General features: G+C 49.7%; 1 protein-coding gene across 6 annotated transcripts in view; it reads left to right on the forward strand.

Moving 5' to 3' along the window:
* Positions 1-3,851: 3,851 nt before the first annotated feature.
* Mvb12b (multivesicular body subunit 12B) overlaps positions 3,852-17,054 on the forward strand; it is a 162,115-nt gene continuing 148,912 nt past the window's right edge. For 2 of the 6 annotated variants that reach the window (XM_040735703.1, XM_040735706.1), the window contains exon 1: positions 3,856-4,021. In XM_040735703.1, the coding sequence (XP_040591637.1) occupies positions 3,947-4,021 (75 nt within the window). In that variant the 5' untranslated portion in view covers positions 3,856-3,946. Of the gene's footprint in view, positions 4,022-15,566; positions 15,704-16,423; positions 16,964-17,054 lie in introns of those variants that run through there. The other 4 variants (XM_040735701.1, XM_040735702.1, XM_040735704.1 and 1 more) reach the window with 4 other exon arrangements.

The raw sequence follows: 17,054 nt of genomic DNA on the forward strand, positions 1-17,054 counted from the left end.
ATCAAACACCTCATGATACTTACCAATAATATGAATTTAATTTCCCACCGTACAGCCTAAATGGTAGTCCCTGGTATCTGGTGCTGTCTATGAGGCCTCTACAGTAGTGCCTCTCTGCATTTTAGCTTTGGACAAACCAAGGCATACAGGAAAAGGAAATGGGACATAAAAAGTCTACCCTTCTTACTGCCAAAGGTGCCTGAGAAGGCGTGCTGTCTTTCTCCTGTAAGTAGACATATTTATTTCTATAGTTTCAGGAATAATGGGACAGTGATATATCTACACCCCCAGAAACAGTTCTGGTCAATAGTGAAAGCATTCGAAAAAAATTTCTGCCTGCAGTCAACTCAAATCCAAAACAGAATTCAGAGCTATCTGTTCTGGTTTAACCCCTTCACCAAATTCACTAATTACTTCTACCAAACTACTTTTACCACTAGGGTCGAGAGACCAGTCGTCTCTCCATATAGAAAAGAAAGCCAACCACTGTTTCTGGGTCCATCTTATGATTGTCCACATTAACAAATTCTGTAGCATTTTAAGTCAGCTCTTTTGAGTTTCATTCCTAGGGAAACAAGCCATGAACAAATCATGAAAATGTTCTGCTTCTCAATTTGTCAATCTCAATTACTTATCTTATTGCATTGTCTTCATGAGGATCATACCAGACACTCTTGCTTTTTATTTCAGTAAGACTATCTCCAATGTTTCACCATCAGATGTGTATGTTGATAGCTTCTGACAGATAAACTTGACCATGTTAAGAAGTTTAGATGTGGCCAGATGTGTGATGGCACATGCCTCTAATCCCAGCATTCAGGAGGCAGAAATAGATGGATCTCTGTGAGTTCTAGGCCAGCCTGGTCTATAAATTGAGACCCCCCCCCCAATCTCAAAAATTCAAAACTAAACTAAAACCAAAACCCAAACCCAAACTACCACACAACAAAAAACTCTTTAAATGTTCTTTATAGTTTACTGTTTTCTTTTCATTTATAAGACATTGGTGTTGAGATTCATTAAGTACTTTTAGAGTATCCATCTGGGGCTGGAGAGATGACTCAGGCTAAGAATACCTGAGGCACTTAACAAGGTTCAAGGTGTAAGAAGAGGCAGAGCTTTTATTTTCCGACTGCCTAGTCCCAAATAAACACACAAAACTTATGCTAGTTACAAAATGCTTGGTGGATAGCTCAGGCTTATTGCAAACTAGTGCTTACATTTAAATTAGCCCATGTCTTTTGATCTGTGTATCTCCACGTGGCCGTGGCTTTGCTGGCCCTCTGGCATCATGTTTCTTGTATGGCCCTTGGGTCTCTCTTGACTCTGCCCTTCATTTTAGTCCTCAGTTTGACTTCCTCACCTAACTTCCTGTCTGGCAATTGGTCAATCAGCATTTTATTAGCAAATAAGAGAAATGCACATTCATAGTGCAGAAAAGCATTGTTCCACAACACCAGGGTTTGTTCCCAGCACCCACATGGAGACCTTAATGCCAATTCCATGGGATCAATGCTCTTTTTTGGCATCCGTTGGCATTGTACACATGTGGTGCACATACATACATGCAGGTAAACCACTTATATACTCAGAATAAAAATGTAGAGTGTCTAGCCTATTGATATTATGTTTAAAAAGAACAATGCAATGAATTTACAAATATCTTTAAAAGGTTGGGGGGGGCAGGGGTGCGCAACTATGTAGCTCTGGCTGGCCTGGAACTCTCTATGTAGACCAGGCTAATCTCAAACTCATAGAGATCCACCTGTCTCTTCTGCCTCCTGATTGCTGGGATTGAAGCTGCTGCTAGCCAGGGCTGGAGAGATGGCTCAGCAGTTAAGAGCACTGACTGCTCTTCCAGAGGACCTGAGTTCAATTCCCAGCAATCACACCGTGATTTACAACCATTTGTAATGAGATCAGGACACACTCAGATATGTGGGTGTATATACAGACAGAGTATTCATAAATAACGCCCCCCCCACCTGACCTGATTTTACAGATTTTTTTTATTATTAGTTGTTTTTTCCCCCGAGACAGGATTTCTCTGTATTGTTTTGGAGGCTGCCCTGGAACTCGCTCTGTAGACCAGGCTGGCCTTGAACTCAGAGATCCGCCTCTGCCTCCTGAGTGCTGGGGTTAAAGGCGTGCACCACTAGTGCCTGGCTTATTATTAGTTTTAAAAGATCTACTTATATTTTATGTCTGTGCATTGTGTGCATGTACGTGGTGCCCTGGACAGTTGTGAGCTGCCATGTGGGAGTTGGGAGTTGAACCAAGTCCTCTGGAAGGACCACCAAGTGCCCTTAACTTTTGTGCCAACTCTCCAGCCCCAAATTTACAGCTTTGTTAATATTGAATTTTCTCTGTAATTCTGAATGAAATATTGATCATAGAGTTTGGGCTAGTTTTGCAGCAAACTGGATCAGAAAGTGCTACAGTTTTATTCAGTAGGGCCACGACCATATTCTTAAGTGTGTCCGTCTATGGTAGTAGGAGGCTAAATCATGAGCTTTGACAAGAGTGTTCTTGACCTAGCTGGTTCTGGGAAATGGATGACTACACAAACGAGCCACATTTTTGTTTCACTGCTGGACATGAGAGCCTTCTGTGTTTTAACACTTACTGTGAGCCTCCCAAAGGAGCGCAGATGGGAGGCGCACAGTACTGTCACCTCCTTAGACAGCAGAGGCCTTTTATCAAAGCACGTACATTCAGTTCTCCAGGGACAGTGCTCTTTCCTTGTGTTCTTTTTGGTGTAGACTTTCTTTTTTGGATCTTGGTATCGGGGTTATGATGAACCTGGAAATACATTATCTTTGCTTTTGCCTTGTAGCAGGTTTTTGTTGGAGACGGGGTCTCCCTACGAAGCCCTGGCTGCCCTGGAACTATGTAGACTAAGGCTGGCCTTAAACTCACAGATCTGCCTGCCTCTGCCTCCCGGGTGCTGGGATTAAAACGATGGCCACCACACCCGGTTTGGTAGCAGTTTAATAACAGATTGTCTGTCCCCTTATGGTGTGATTGGACTTGTTTTAGACCCATTTGGACCAGTGGTGTTTCTGAGTAACACAAATGCCTCGAAAGCATGCACACATTTGGACATCATTCCCGCGGGATCTTTTCCTCCACAGGCTCTTTTGCTTGGCACACTAGCTTCAGGATCTTGGAAACGCCTGGTCCACAAGCAAGGCAAGCCCGCTACTGTGTATGATGCTGTTTTGAATGTCCAGTTTAGCACATGTCCCCTCCAGGGCCTGCAGGTGGTTCAGGGATCAAAGGCTGTTGTGCCTTTCTGTCCAGCCTGAGGGTCCTGCTCCATTTCACTGTGACTCCTGTACCTTCCCTCAGGTACTGCCGGGGCAGGCATCCTACTCTAGAAGCCTCCTTAAGGCTTGCCCTCAGGCCCCCATGGGTAAATCATTTGCCCAGCAAGAGGGGCAAGCAGAAACCTGCTCCGAGAGTGGGGTCAGTCTGAGGCCCGGCTGCTCCGCGTTAGCTCAGCCGGGCAGTGGGGAGAGCAGAGGGGATCGCCCCAGGGTGTAGTCAAGCCTCCAAGGGCCAGGTGGGAGGGCGTCCCTGCAAAGGGCCACTCCGGGCCTGCAGGCCTGGGTGCCGGAGCGTCTTCCAGGCACCTACGGCCGAGCTGAGAGGTGGACAAGGGGGACGCGAGGCCTAGCGGAGCCGAGCGGAGGCCGACTGGGGGCGGGGACCGAGGGCGCCGGGGGCCACAGGGCGGTGCGCTCCCGGCTCCGCCGCAGGCTACGCGCCCCTCCCGCCCCGGCCCGGCCCGAGCCATCGCCGCCGTTGTCGTTGCCGCCGCCGCCGCCGCCAGGCCGCGCCCCGCCCCTCGCCGCCGCCGCTCCCGGGGAGGCTGCGCTCGAGCTGCGGCGCCGGCTGCAGCCGCCTGGGCCCCGGGCCCGGCTCCTCCCGCGCCGCCCGGGCGATGAGAAGCTGCTTCTGCGTGAGACGGAGCCGGGACCCGCCGCCGCCGCAGCCGCCGCCGCCCCAGCGGGGAACAGTTAAGTGAGGCCCGCGCGGGAGGACGGGCGGGGCCGGGCGGGCGCGGGAGGAGCCGGCCGGGCCCAGGCCTGCGGGCTGCGCGCCCGACCCCGCGTGGGGACAGGCCCGGGAGGGCGGCCTCCGCCCGGCGCGGTGCTGCAGGCTCCCAGGGCTCCGGCTCGGCCTTGCGGCTGGAGCGAGCTGGGGATTCGAGTGGTAGCCCCGCTCCGAGGGTGGAGCCAGGTGAGGGGCGACGGTCCCCACCCGGGGGCACACGCTGGGGACAGTTCCCTTGACTCTCCTGGCCTGGGGTCTGGCTCTCTGCTGTCACGTGGGTGCGAATGAGCGTGCACCTGACCCTCAGGCATCATTACCTGGGGGTACCCAAACTCTAGGGCACCTGTCTGCAAGGCGACCAGCCATCCGGGAAGCATGGTGGGCATGTTGATGAACCTCCCCTTGCAGTGACTCCAGCCAGGGCAAGTGAGGCCTAAGAGGATCACATCCTCAGAGACAGGGACTGTGAAAACGGTAGACCAGGAGCATCTTTGTTCCCATTGTCTTCAGCACACAGCAGTCCCTGAATTACCAGTTTATCTCTCTTCTGTCCCCTGACCCCCCCCCCGGACCTGTTCAGCAAGACAAGAGGAGAAACCACAGCCAGCCCCAAGGCAAATGGCCATTGCCCCTTCTCCCTGCCCCCACGTGAGACCCAGAGCGCCTGGATTTCAGCCACATTGGCAGGCAGCAGGCAGGGCTCCTGTTTCAGGGTCTTTGTCTCTGGTGGTGCCTTCTTGGAGAGTATGTTTCCCTACAGATGGCTGGGTCCTATCTCCTTTTAACAGGGCTAGCAAATCTTATCAGCTGCCTTGGAAAAGTTAGAAGATAAGCACTGGAGGAACCTATACTAACTGACACACCCTGAGTAGGTGAGGTTAGTTACCAGAGATGGCAACCTTTCTTGCCAGCTGGGAAGTCGCTTGGGGATGCTTTGAGGAATTGTGCCACACTCACATTTAAGAGAGTTGCTGAGAATTGGGGCTCCTGCAGGGGCCTGGTCACAAGAGGAGGAGGTGGATTGACAGGTCGGTGGCTGGTTCATTGAATATAAAATCAGCTTGTCTCATTCTCACCGTCCATCCCTTTCTGATGCAGCTTAAAGACCTTTGTTGTGCTTATATTGGTGGACCCTAGCCATTTCAAGAATATTTCGCTAAGGTTAAGTGCAAGGGCTTTAGCATGAGACCCTGGCCTGGGTCTCTGGCTTTTCTAATGAACTTTTCTGTATCTCCATTTCCTGGTATGTAAACTGAAGCTAATGACTCTATGGGAGGTTATGGTGGAATATAAATGAAGTGTTACAGGAGAGTTTAACATAGTGCCTGCCATGGTGTGGTAAATTATCAGTAAAGGCAGAATCAAGGCTCAGGATCAAATGTGTGTGTGTGTGTGTGTGTGTGTGTGTGTGTGCATTCTGGTGAGCTCTACCACTGAGCCACACCCCCCAGCCCAGTTAGCAGTTACTGTTAAAAAGCATTTGGTAATCAGACTTGCTTACTTGGTTTATTTTTGAGTGCCTGTTTGCAGGCGTAAGAAGGACCTTCTCAGGGCAATAGTAAGCGCAGCTTGAATTTGAGGGCTTGGGTTGCATTCTGTCCCACTCTTTGGACCCTAGGTGGCCCTAATAAATCACTATCCCTTTCTTGAATCTCCATTTTCTTAATTGTAAAAGTGGCTTACAAATAATACTTAACCCCATAAGGATCAGCAGTCGGGGAGGTACTTGACCCTTCAAAGAGGCAGAGAGCCTCATGAGAATTAAGTGCTTACATGATCTGCTGCTGAGGTCAGGCCCCATCAGAAAAAGAACTCAGGGATGTCTTGATTTTGTATGTGTTACAGGGCCACATGGCCATTTGAACACAATGGCTGAATGCCCTCTCAAGGCTAAGGAGTAAGGGAGAACCCCAGCATTGAATTTCTGCCCTTTTCATGGCAGGTCTGCTTCAGGGCGACCAGAAGCCATGTGGCTCGGGTCCCTCTGCTATGGCCAGTTAGAAGTGCTCCAAGCTTTGTGACCAAAGCACAATAGCCTCACCACACAGCCACATAATGATGGTGTTGGAGTTGAGTATGGGGTGTCAAGTCTGCTGGGACAATGAAAATGACAGATGACCACATCGCATTGCATCGGTGGATGTGGTTGGGCTGAGGACACTGGTTACTGGCTGTGGATGGTGGGCAGAGCCTCCTTTGCCTCCCAGCTGGTGGTGCGGGGTGGTAGGGCGCCTGCAGTAAATGGCTTCCTCTCCTGACTCTTCTATTGTCCGGGGGGTGAGGTGGGGGGGGTGGGTGTCTCCTCAACCTTCACCTTACTGTGCTGCCCCAGGGAATTGTGGTTTCCTAGTGCTGTCTGCAGAGCAGGGGCCTAAGTCAGTTCCCTTACTCCAGCTGCCGGGCAGGCAGAGCCACCAGCAGGGTGCGTGACATCACCTCCCTTGTTGGGGACATCCTATGGGCGGTGTTTGGTTTAGTTGACACACTCCTGGCGAGATGCTAAGCTTGTCCTGGCAGAAATATGAGAGCCCCATGGGACCAGGTCCCAGGGCCTCACACCGGAGCTCAGTACCTCAGCTTCTCTGAGGAAGGAGGGCCCACTAGTTGCCTTGTAGCTGAAATTTTTACTAATGTGTTCCTGTGTTCTTTTTATCTATAGACACAGACATGTATGTACATGCCACATCCGCTCTTAAAAAATTAAAAAAAAAAACTAGATACTGCCAGAATGTTCAAAAGAGTACCCTTATGGCCATTAAAGGAGAGAAATAAATGGTTTTTTTGTTTGTTTTGTTTTTCGAGACAGGGTTTCTCTGTATTGTTTTGGAGCCTGTCCTGGAACTCTCTCTGTAGACCAGGCTGGTCTCAAACTCACAGAGATCCACCTGCCTCTGCCTCCCGAGTGCTGGGATTGAAGGTGTGCACCACCAACGCCCGGCTCCATGTGATTCTTTATAAAGGCCATATTTGTGTGGGGCCTTTAAAAGGGTTAAAAGGTTACATGTGTGTGGAGGTCAGAGGACAGGTGGTAGGAGTCAGTTATCTGCTTCCGCCATATGGATCCCAGGAATTAAACTCAGGTCATCAGGCTTAGTGGCAAGTTCCTTAACCTGCTTGAACCATTTTCCTGGCCTATACAAGAGTTATTTATTTATTTTTATTTTAAATGAGTGTGTGTGGGGGCGTGTATGCATGAGTATAGGTGCTCATGGAGGCCAAAAGAGGGTGTTGGAGCCCCTGGAGCTGGAGTTATAGAAAGTTGTGAGCCACCCAGCAATAACCGTGGGTCCTCTGCAAGAGCAGTGTGGTCTTAACCACTGAGCATCTCTTTAGCCCCGTACATGAGTGAGACAGGGTTTCTCTGTATTGTTTTGGAGGCTGTCGGTCCAGCCCGGCCTCAAACTCACAGAGATCCGCCTGCCTCTGCCTCGGGAGTGCTGGGATTAAAGGCGTGTGCCACCACCGCCCGGCCTCGTACGGGAGTTCTTAACGGGCCAAATAAGCCCGTGGAGTTCATGGGAATATAGATTCCAGGGCTTCTTTCCCAGACGTCACTGAGGCAGAATGTCCAGGAAAGGGACCCAACCTGTGTGCTTAGAGAGCTTATTTGGGGGTGTTCTTATGCCTACTGAAATTTGAGAACCATGGTTCCAGGCACTTTTAGAAAAGTGGTAAATGGGGACAACACCAACTTTACCAACAGAGTCAGTGGTAAGTGTATGGATTGGTGGCAGTAAATCTGGTCATATGGTTATGACTGTGGAACTTTTCTTTCTATGTGTGTGTGTATATTTGCATGTGTATGGAGGTCAGAGGTCATCCTCCAGTACTCCTCAGAAACACCTGCATTGTTTTTTGAGACAGGGTGTCTCATTGACCTGGGTCCATGATAATTAGGTTAGGCTGGCCGAAGCTGCCCAGAAAGCCTCCTATCTCTAGCTCCTCAGCACTGGGATTACAAGCAAGCATTACCATTTTTGACTTTTTGTTTATATATTTATTATTTTAAAATTTATTTTGTGTGTATGAATGTTTTGCTTGCATGTGTGTAGGTGCATTGCATGCATCCCTGGTGCCCACAGAGGGTGGAAGAGGGTATGAGAGCCCCTGGAACCGGGGCTGCAGATGGCTGTGAGCTACCATGGAGGTGCTTGGAATGGAACCCAGATCCTTTGGAAGAGCAGCCAGTGCTCTTTACAGCTAAGCCATCTCTCCAACGCAGCCACCCACCTCCGTCTGGCTTTTGGGGGGCTGAACTCAGGTCATCTTGTGTTTTCAAGGCTGAATCATTTCTCCAGCCCTAATCATTAGACTTTTTTGGCTTGCAAAATTGAGTCATTAAACAACTCCCCATGTCCCTTCCTCATGGCTCCTGGCAGCTTCCATTCTGTTTTCTGTCTCTCTGAGTATGGCCATGCTGGAAACCTTATGGGGCTGACATGCTATGATGTGTAACTTCTGACTGGCTTATTTACCTTAGCACAATATCCTCACAGTTTGTCACATGATCCTGTGGGTCAGATTTTCCCTCCTTTCCGGGGCTGAGTGATGTATGATTGAATGTACTGACTGCATTTCATTTGGCCATTCATCATATGTTGTCCATTGAATGAGGCTGCTCTGATTCTGATTTCAATTCTTTGGGGCATATAGCTAGAAATGGATCATTGGAGAATTAGCATGCTTATTCCCGTAAAATGATGGCCGCCGTTTACGCTCCTACCAATAACAGCAAAGTTTCTGATTTCTCCATCTCTTCCCAGTGCTTGTTATCCTTTGCTTTTGGTAGGTAGCTAGGTGAATGCATGTACAATGCTTCATTATGGTTTGGGTTTTAACCCGCATTTCCCAGGGACTTCTTAGTGAACATCTTTTCCTGTGCTGCACACTGTCCATGCATCTCTCACCCTTGGAGAAATGTTTGTCTTCGTTTGCCCACTAAAAACAATGAGTAAGTTGATTCTTATTTAGCTGTAGTTTTTTATAGATTTGGATAGAACTCCTCATGAGATGCTGTGAACAGACATGGTTGGCAAATATCTTCTCCCATTCTTTGAGTTGCCTTTTTACTCTGATGATTGTGTCCTCTGGTGCAATTCTAGATGCTTTATTCACATACTAATTCTGTAGGAAAAAATGTAACTGCTACTCCGTCTTCATTTAGTAGAAACTCAGGCCTGTTTTGAGTAATTTGCAAAGAGCTACACAGCTGTGAGTGTCTGAGCTTCACCTGGCATTCTGGTCTGACTGGAAAGCTGTGCCTTCTCCGTGACTATGCTCTGTTGGCCATCCTGACTGGCTGGTAACATAAAGAGGTCCAGGGAGACTTGAAGGAATTTGTGTAGGTGGGAGAAACAGCTGAAGAAGTCCTGGCTTCCTTTGGCCTCGGCGCCATTGCTTATCTGTGGAATAGGCAGTGCCTTTTTAAAAACTGAGTTTAGTTGGATTTTGTTTGTTTGTTTTGGCATTTCATAAACTTTTTTTCCGAGCCCATCTGCTGTGTCCCTAGAAGTCCCTGTTTGTTCACACTACTGTGTCTTTGTCAATGCCATTGACACTTGTACCATTGCCATCCTCTGTCTTCTTCACTCGGAAGAGCTGTCGCCTCACTTGCAGCCCCTTGCCTTGGGATATTCCCTGCAGCCTGGGTTCACACCTCACCTATGGCTGCCACTCAGCATTGTGGGGCCTCTCCCAGTCTGCATTATCCAGTCTCAGCCCAGATCCAGAGCCAGGGTAGGGAGCGAGGTTGGTCGCTGCTCATGGGCAAGCTCCTCAGGACAGTCCTTGCAGCCGGCTGCGACACCTTTATTCCCTGCTACCATGGACTGATCAATGCCTTTGGAGTTGTGGTCAGAAGCAGCCTAACAACCCCAGGGCCAACCCTGAGTGGGGGAGTGTGCATGAGGAAGGCTAGCTATCCGACGACGACGAGGACGGCGTTAGAGACGAGACATAGGATCATCACAGGAGGGCAGTTGGTTAATACTGAAGATGCCCAGTTTATTGATGTATCAACTTAAGTAACCATCCAAAGCTGTGGCAATGGCAGAAGACATCTATTATCATGTATAAAGGGCTGATAGCAAATATTTTCCTTAATCCTAGAGACACTCCCTTGCAGCAGGTACTCAAGTCCTCCAGCATCCTACACTAGCAAGTTGCACTAGCCTTCAGTGTGAGTATAGACTCGCCTTGGCCCACAGCAATTGTTATTGATATAGGAGCCATTCTCCACAGAGGCCAGGACACTCAGCAGCTACTAGCTGACATCTGAAAGAATAGAATTCTGGGCTCTCCTGAACTCATGGTAGAGTGGAATAGATTTCCAAAATATATGAGCCCAACATCCTGCCAGGCTCTCATTCTGGCATTGAGATCCACTTTTGGAAAAGTCTAGAAGACTATGAGACTGCAGGGCCCCCTCTCCTCCACAGATAATATACTTTTGGAGTTGAGATTGTCCTGAGACATCAGTGACCCTGCCTAGGGTCGCATCAGAATGGTTCAAGTAGGTTTGCTTCTGCTGCATTATGCAGTCTCCTTAGTCCAGTGAAACTTGGGCAGCATTTGAGAAGGCAAGAACCTCATTTATTCATTCTTTATCCATACATAGACTGTTTATTGAACACTGAGTATGAGCATGGCACTGTGGTGCACATAGGGCATCTTTGGACAGACAGTATTAAGGAAATTTACATGAGCATATGTGTACGATAAAACCACCTGCTAAGGGTGGCAGTGGAGCCCAGGGTCATGGCACTTGTCTGGATGGGCCTGGAGAAGATTGGGAAAACTCGAGAGGTGCCTGACATGTTGGATGGTGGGCTGTGTCTGTGCAAGAGAAGCTTGGTGCTCTTGGGTGACCTGGATGGGGAGGGAGAGGCTAGAGAACTCGTCCTGAAATTCTTCTCAATAGAAGGTCACCTTCAAGTTCATTTCATTTCATTCATTCATCATTTGCTTATCAAACATGTGAGAAGGACCTGCAGTGGGGTTCTTGAATTGCCGCTGGTGACCAGCTGTTTGAGCATCAACTGGGATCCTTGCCCAAGTCCTTGGCAGCCCCCTGGAGTCTGTTTCTGGTATAGGGCTCAGGGCTGTGGGTTTTAGCGACTTCCCAGGAGACACTCCTGCATACAAGCTGCCACTGGCCAGAAGACTGCTGCTTCCACATGTAGGAGTCTCATCCTAGCTCTCCACAGACATCTGACCTGTTAGGGAGGGAGTGTGGGAGGATGCTTGAAGGTGAGCCAGGTGGGGGTGTCAGTGGGATATGCAGGTGAAGCCAGCTATCAGGGTACCAGATGCACCCCTGAGTTGTAGGAGAGAACTGGAAGGCCATGATGGAAGCTGTCAGCTGTCAGATGGGCTGATTAGAGTGATGAATGTACTAGAGAAACACTCAAGATGGGAAAGCCAAAGGGGATGTGGGCTGTGAGTTAACATGGCGCTTCCACTCTGCTGATGCTGGCCATCAGGACAACGGTATGTCTTACTTATTATACTAAACGAAAAAGGATCCTTGCTCTTGGGACTTCCTGGGATGATTTTGTTTGCTGGGCATTTTCCTTCTATTAGGGTCTTCCAATTTGGCACTACCAGGCAAGACCCAATGGGAACGGGCAGGATCAGCCCTGATTTGCTGTGATCATAAACCAGGTAGAATGTCCTGCTGGACTCTGCCTTCCAGCTGGGTTCCAGGACATGTGCAGAGCTGGGTTCCAGGACATATGTGGAGCAGGGTTCCAGGGCTTGTGTAGAACTGGTCTCCTTTGGCAGCTTTGTCTGGGCATTGCTGGGAAGCTTCATCCTAAGTTTGTGTGCTTTATGGGAACCATGTGTGGTCCTCAAATGATTACTGTAAATCTGAGAAAGGTCTGATTGGATTGATGCATTTGTATACCAGACTCTTCCATTAGGAAAAACTCAGAGCTTTACTGGGGGAAAAGGAAGTGCTCACCATTGTTAGTTTCCTAGCTGGAAAATTCTGTGACCTAGGAGAGCTTGGAAAAATATTTGTTGTCATTCCTGGTATCCCCTAGTCAGTGGCCCAGGGATTTGACTTCTGATGGTCACCAACTTAGCTGTGCTCATGCCTGCGTGCAGGTGGAGCGGGTCCTCTGTGAGGCTCCCAAGCAGATGCCCCTCAGCTGTGCACTGTCCCTCTCGGGCAGCCTGATGGCTGGCTGTACTTGTTTCAGGGGCTGCATATCACCTGGTCTCAGCTTGAAGCCCCAGATGGGGCAAGTCTTCTGTGTGGTGTGTGTGTGATGTGGAGGCCCAGCCAGAGTCCACCTTCCTTAGCATAGGGCTGTGCCTTTTATCTCTTCCTTGCAGAAAGGTGCTCATGCTTGGGAGGTCCCAGAGACCGTCCCTGCCCCTGGGAGGGAGTCATAGAGCCCTCCTTGCCTGAGGACACCTGACTGTAGCTGCAGCTTCCCTGGGGAGAGTCTGCCCTTGTGCCCTTGGAGAGTGAGCACGTCTCCATGTCCCTCTCCTTTCTTGCCCCACAAACAGCAGGCTGAAGACAGGTTGTGTTTTGGTGCCCTTGAGCTTGGACTCCAAGCAAGCTGAACATAGCTCATCCTTCTGCAGGGAATTAACCCACTGATTTTTGCCATTTCCATTACGGTCGGCCAGTTTAACCTGCCCCCCCCCTTTGTATTTGAAATTACTCTTTTCGTAAGATATGTGATCATGCCTTTAGCCCTGGTGGGCAGTGCTGGCGCTGCTTCTGAAGCAGCCTTGTCCATACTCTGCAGGGAGGCCACGCCTCCTTTGAAGGCTGCAGCTCCTGCCTCCTGTAGGCCTTGCCCTGGAAAACACTTTAAACTTCCAGTCCACTCCCCACCGCTGGAAGGGCCTCTGTGGAGGGACTGTGCATTGTTAGCTGGGTTTTGATTTCAGTATTGGAGCTGATAGGACCAGATAAACCCCAGGCTCACTAAGGCTGTGGAAATTAAACAGAGATGATATCAGAGTTGCCCGGAGTTTTCAGCAGTGCTACAGTAGCCTCACTTTCTCCTTTGATTTTGAAACAATGAGCAGCATCAGTTAAGCCCAGAACTGCTGACTTTTAGGGAGTAAGCGCATGATGGGTAACTCTTTGATCAGCACCCACACTGTGAGAGGGCTTCATAGTTAAAGCTCATTTCTCTGGGAGCCTGGGATGACAGTGTTGTTGAGGTGCCTTACTGTGGGGGACCAAACCTCGTGGAGTGGGGGAAGACCCCTCCCCTCGGAAGACCATACTCTCTTCACCTTGTGCTGTTCACGCACCCTTGTCTGGAGGAGGGATCTCTCGGGGAGACACAACAGCAGATGCCTGGAGCAGGGTTCTGCAGCCCTCAGCCTGGGAATGATCCAGCAGAGGTCACGTGCCCCCACTCAGGAAAGGCCACTGGGGACTGACATCTGATGACCTGGAAGGTTACATTGGGAAACCAGTTCAAGGTCACTGTCTCCATGGCCAAGAGAAGACGTGACTCTCGAGTGCTCAACACCATGCTTCCTTACCTGGTGTGTGTTGAGACCCACTGGGTTTCAGATTGGCTCAGCCACCCGATTAAGGGGTCTACTCTGGCTTTCCCTGTGGACACCTTCCTGCAGCTGCAGCTGGATGGCACAGCCTCTGGGCTCCCTTCCTCTAGGTCAGCCCTGCTGCTAGTGCTTGGTAATGGAGCCCCTGTGTGCTGTGGATCCTGCACACACCAGGCCATAGATCAACCCATTCCGTCCTGTGCCGAGCTCAGATCTCCCTCATTAGGCCTGAATTTACCTCTGTCCTACACAAACATGGCCTTAGCTCATTTTTATTGTTGTAAATTATTTATGAGGGGAATGTTGAATCTCAAAACTGAGGTGTGAGGAAAATTAATCCCATGTTACTTTTATCTTTCTGTACTTTCTTCCCCTTTGCTTGACTTATTGAGCTATGGCCAGGGAAAGAAGTGCTTTGGCATTTTAAAATATAATTAGTGTTGAAACTGCTTTCCCATTTGGTCAGGATGTTGGTCTCTGTGTGCAGTGAAGCATAGCACAGGCTAGGTTGAGGAGGGTGCCTCTGCCAGCTGCCGGGGCCTGGGAACAAGCCTCAGTTTCCCCTTATAAGGCTAGCTTGGTGGGCCCTCCTGCTCTGAGGCGAGTTTCAGCCGACTTACAGAGTTCTGTACAAACTTAACAGGGGTGTGTTCACACAGCTGAGGAGCCACTAAGGAGGAGCAAGAGTTGGCGCAGGAAGGCCTTTAGTGTTTTACCAGTCACCTCCTGCCTGGCAGGTCAATGATGGTCTTGAAGACATGCTCCTTTGCTCTCCCTCCTGGCCCTCTATTAGGCTCTCATTCACGGTCCCTCTTCTTCCTGGCAGAGGCCTGGCCCACGACCCTGGGTGACAGGGTACCGTTCAGCTCCTGCGCCTTCCCTTCTGGCTGGAGGCTCCGAGCAGCCTGAGGAAACATGGAGTGCAAGTTAATAAATGGCCTTTTGTTAGGAAGGTCAATTGAAGTGATGGTGGAGATGCTGTTAAAAGTAATTTGCAGTCAGAAAATATGTAATTCAGGGCAAGCCACTTTGAGCGATGGCCTCTGCCATGGATATCTTGAGCGTTTCTCATTAAGAGGCTCCTTGGCTGGTATCGGCCGTGCCCCACCACCAAGTAGGCCGCAGCCCTGGAACAGCCATTTGTCTCCTAGGCACAAAGGCTGCCTTGATCCCCAGGGCACAGCAGCAAACCAGGGGAGAGAGGCGGGGCGAGCATGGAGATGACTGCTGGCTGGGCCAGACCTGCTGTGGGCTGGGCAGGCTGGGTTCCTGAGCTCCCAGGCCCAGCCCTTTGTCTGCTTCAGTTGGAGGCTGGCTGCAGCCATCTTGGAAACTGCTGCTGGGTTCCTCCCTGGGTGCACTGTGGGAGCAGCCTCTTCCCCTTGCAAGCATACTCACAGTCCCCTTGTGTCAAGCAAGAGAACCCCTGTCATCATGCCTTGTGGAGTGCATTGCCATCTCCCAGCAAATTAGATATTCCTTGTGTGTGCTGGCTTAATGTCTCTCTGCTTCCCTCCCTCCCTCCGTTTTCCATCCCTCTTCTCCTTTCTTTCATTTCTTTTTCTCCTTTCCATTCTCCGTTCCTCTTTCTCTTTGATAGTAAAGGCATTAGTATTTAAAATTTTTTTTTGTTTCACATGTTCTTTATTAAATTCACAGCATGATATTTAACACTGGCAGGGTTCGTACATTCCGCTAATGAGTTGTTAATTGCAAAGCATTTTTGGTAACCGACAGCAGGTACCAATATTTTGCAAACTGCAGCCTTGTGGTTTTTATGTTCCCCATAATACAGGATTTTTCAGGGGGCAGAGGCATTTTGTTTAGTGATTTGCTCTGGATTGGGCAGGTGCAGGTATTTAACCCTAAACCCATATTGGGGTCACACATGTGGAGTCACTTGGTAAATATTTGCTTAATACCTCCCGGGTGTGAGAGCACTAAGCTATAGATAAAGCCTGCTAGAAAGTGAAACGAACCAAGGAAAGGGTAGAGTGGCGTGGCAGGGTCTCCACGTCCCGCCCCGGGCTGTTGGGAGCTTATTTTCAGTATAAGCAAATGAAATATAACTGTAACTCGGCTAAGAAGGAAGGGGTGCCAGGTACCGCCTGTTTCTGGGGTGCTTTGTGGGCTCTGCTGACTAAATGGATGACCTGTGTGTAGCATTTTGGTGGTTTCTGTGAGGCAGGCTACAGCCTTGTGAGCCGCCAGTGCCTTTTTGATAGGCTGAGGAGCAGGAACTTGCCTCCTGCTGTCTCTTTAGGCAGGATGTTGTTTGGTTTGCTTTTGAAACTGTAGCCAGCTTTGAGAGCACAGCAGCCAGTGAGTGGGCCATGGTTGCTTCAGAGTGAGGTGGAATTCACTGTTGTAAAAGTACTCTGCATCAGGTGTTGCTGTTTTTATTTGGTTTTTGGGCACCGCCACTCAGGCAGGCGGCCAGGCCCACTGCTCTCCATACTTCTCCAGCCTCCTCCGCTGGTCCGGTGCTGAAGCGGGCAGTGAGAATCGGGGTCACTGCTAGTGCTGAGCTTCGAGTAAGCGCCCCTTAACCGGGGCCGTTAAACTGGACAGAGAAGTGGGCCAGACCCGAGTGCATGGTGCCTCCTGTGTCTGGCCCAAGCCAGAATCCATGTGCTCCTAAGCCCTCCAGTCCACCGGGTGCCTTCTGTGTGGCGTGAACCTCTCTGAGCCTTCTTTCATATCCTTTCTCAGGGTTTGCAACAGCTGGGGAGTGGGTCAAGACCTCCTTTTACAGTTGAGAGAAAGCTGGGGCTCCCCAAGGTTTAATTTCTTGTTCAGACACTAACTTGTAAGTGTGGAGTCCAGAGCCCCACACACCTGTGCCCATGCCCCAAATGCTGTCTCTGGTTTTGGAGTTCATTGCGTTTTCTGTTGAATGTCTGGCTGTGGTATGGATAAGCTGTAGGTTTGGAAGCCTAGTTCTTATGGTAACACTGTATTATGAGGGATGGAGGTTTCTCTGAGACTTTGCTAGGGGCGGCTTATTTAGTATTGGTCCTCATTCAGGAATCAGGCAGTTGGGAGCAGAGTTAAGGATAAGGCGGGGCTGGGCAGGTAGCTCAGTGAGTAGCATGCTAGTCTGGCCTACATAAAGCCCTGGGATCCATCCCTAGTGCTATACAAAACTAGATGTACATGCCTGTAATATGAGCACTCGGGGTAGAGGCAGAAGGACAGGAGTTCAAGACACAAGACACGCCTGGAATATACAGTAATGTGCTTTTGGGTTTGAGTTGAAATTACTTCCTGGAAGCAGACAGGAGCCCTCAGCATTCCATGCTAACAGCTTGAGGTGTGGCGGGTGAATTCTTGATCTGAGTTCAGGGTCAGATAAGGCAAGGTAAGGAATGTAGATCTCAGCTGAGGATAGCTTTCCCAGGATTTGCCGTCTCTGAGACCTCCCTCATTCACATAAACACTGAGTTTGAATT

Source organism: Mesocricetus auratus, unplaced genomic scaffold (assembly GCF_017639785.1).
Source record: "Mesocricetus auratus isolate SY011 unplaced genomic scaffold, BCM_Maur_2.0 Super-Scaffold_100047, whole genome shotgun sequence".
Lineage (NCBI taxonomy): Eukaryota > Metazoa > Chordata > Mammalia > Rodentia > Cricetidae > Mesocricetus > Mesocricetus auratus.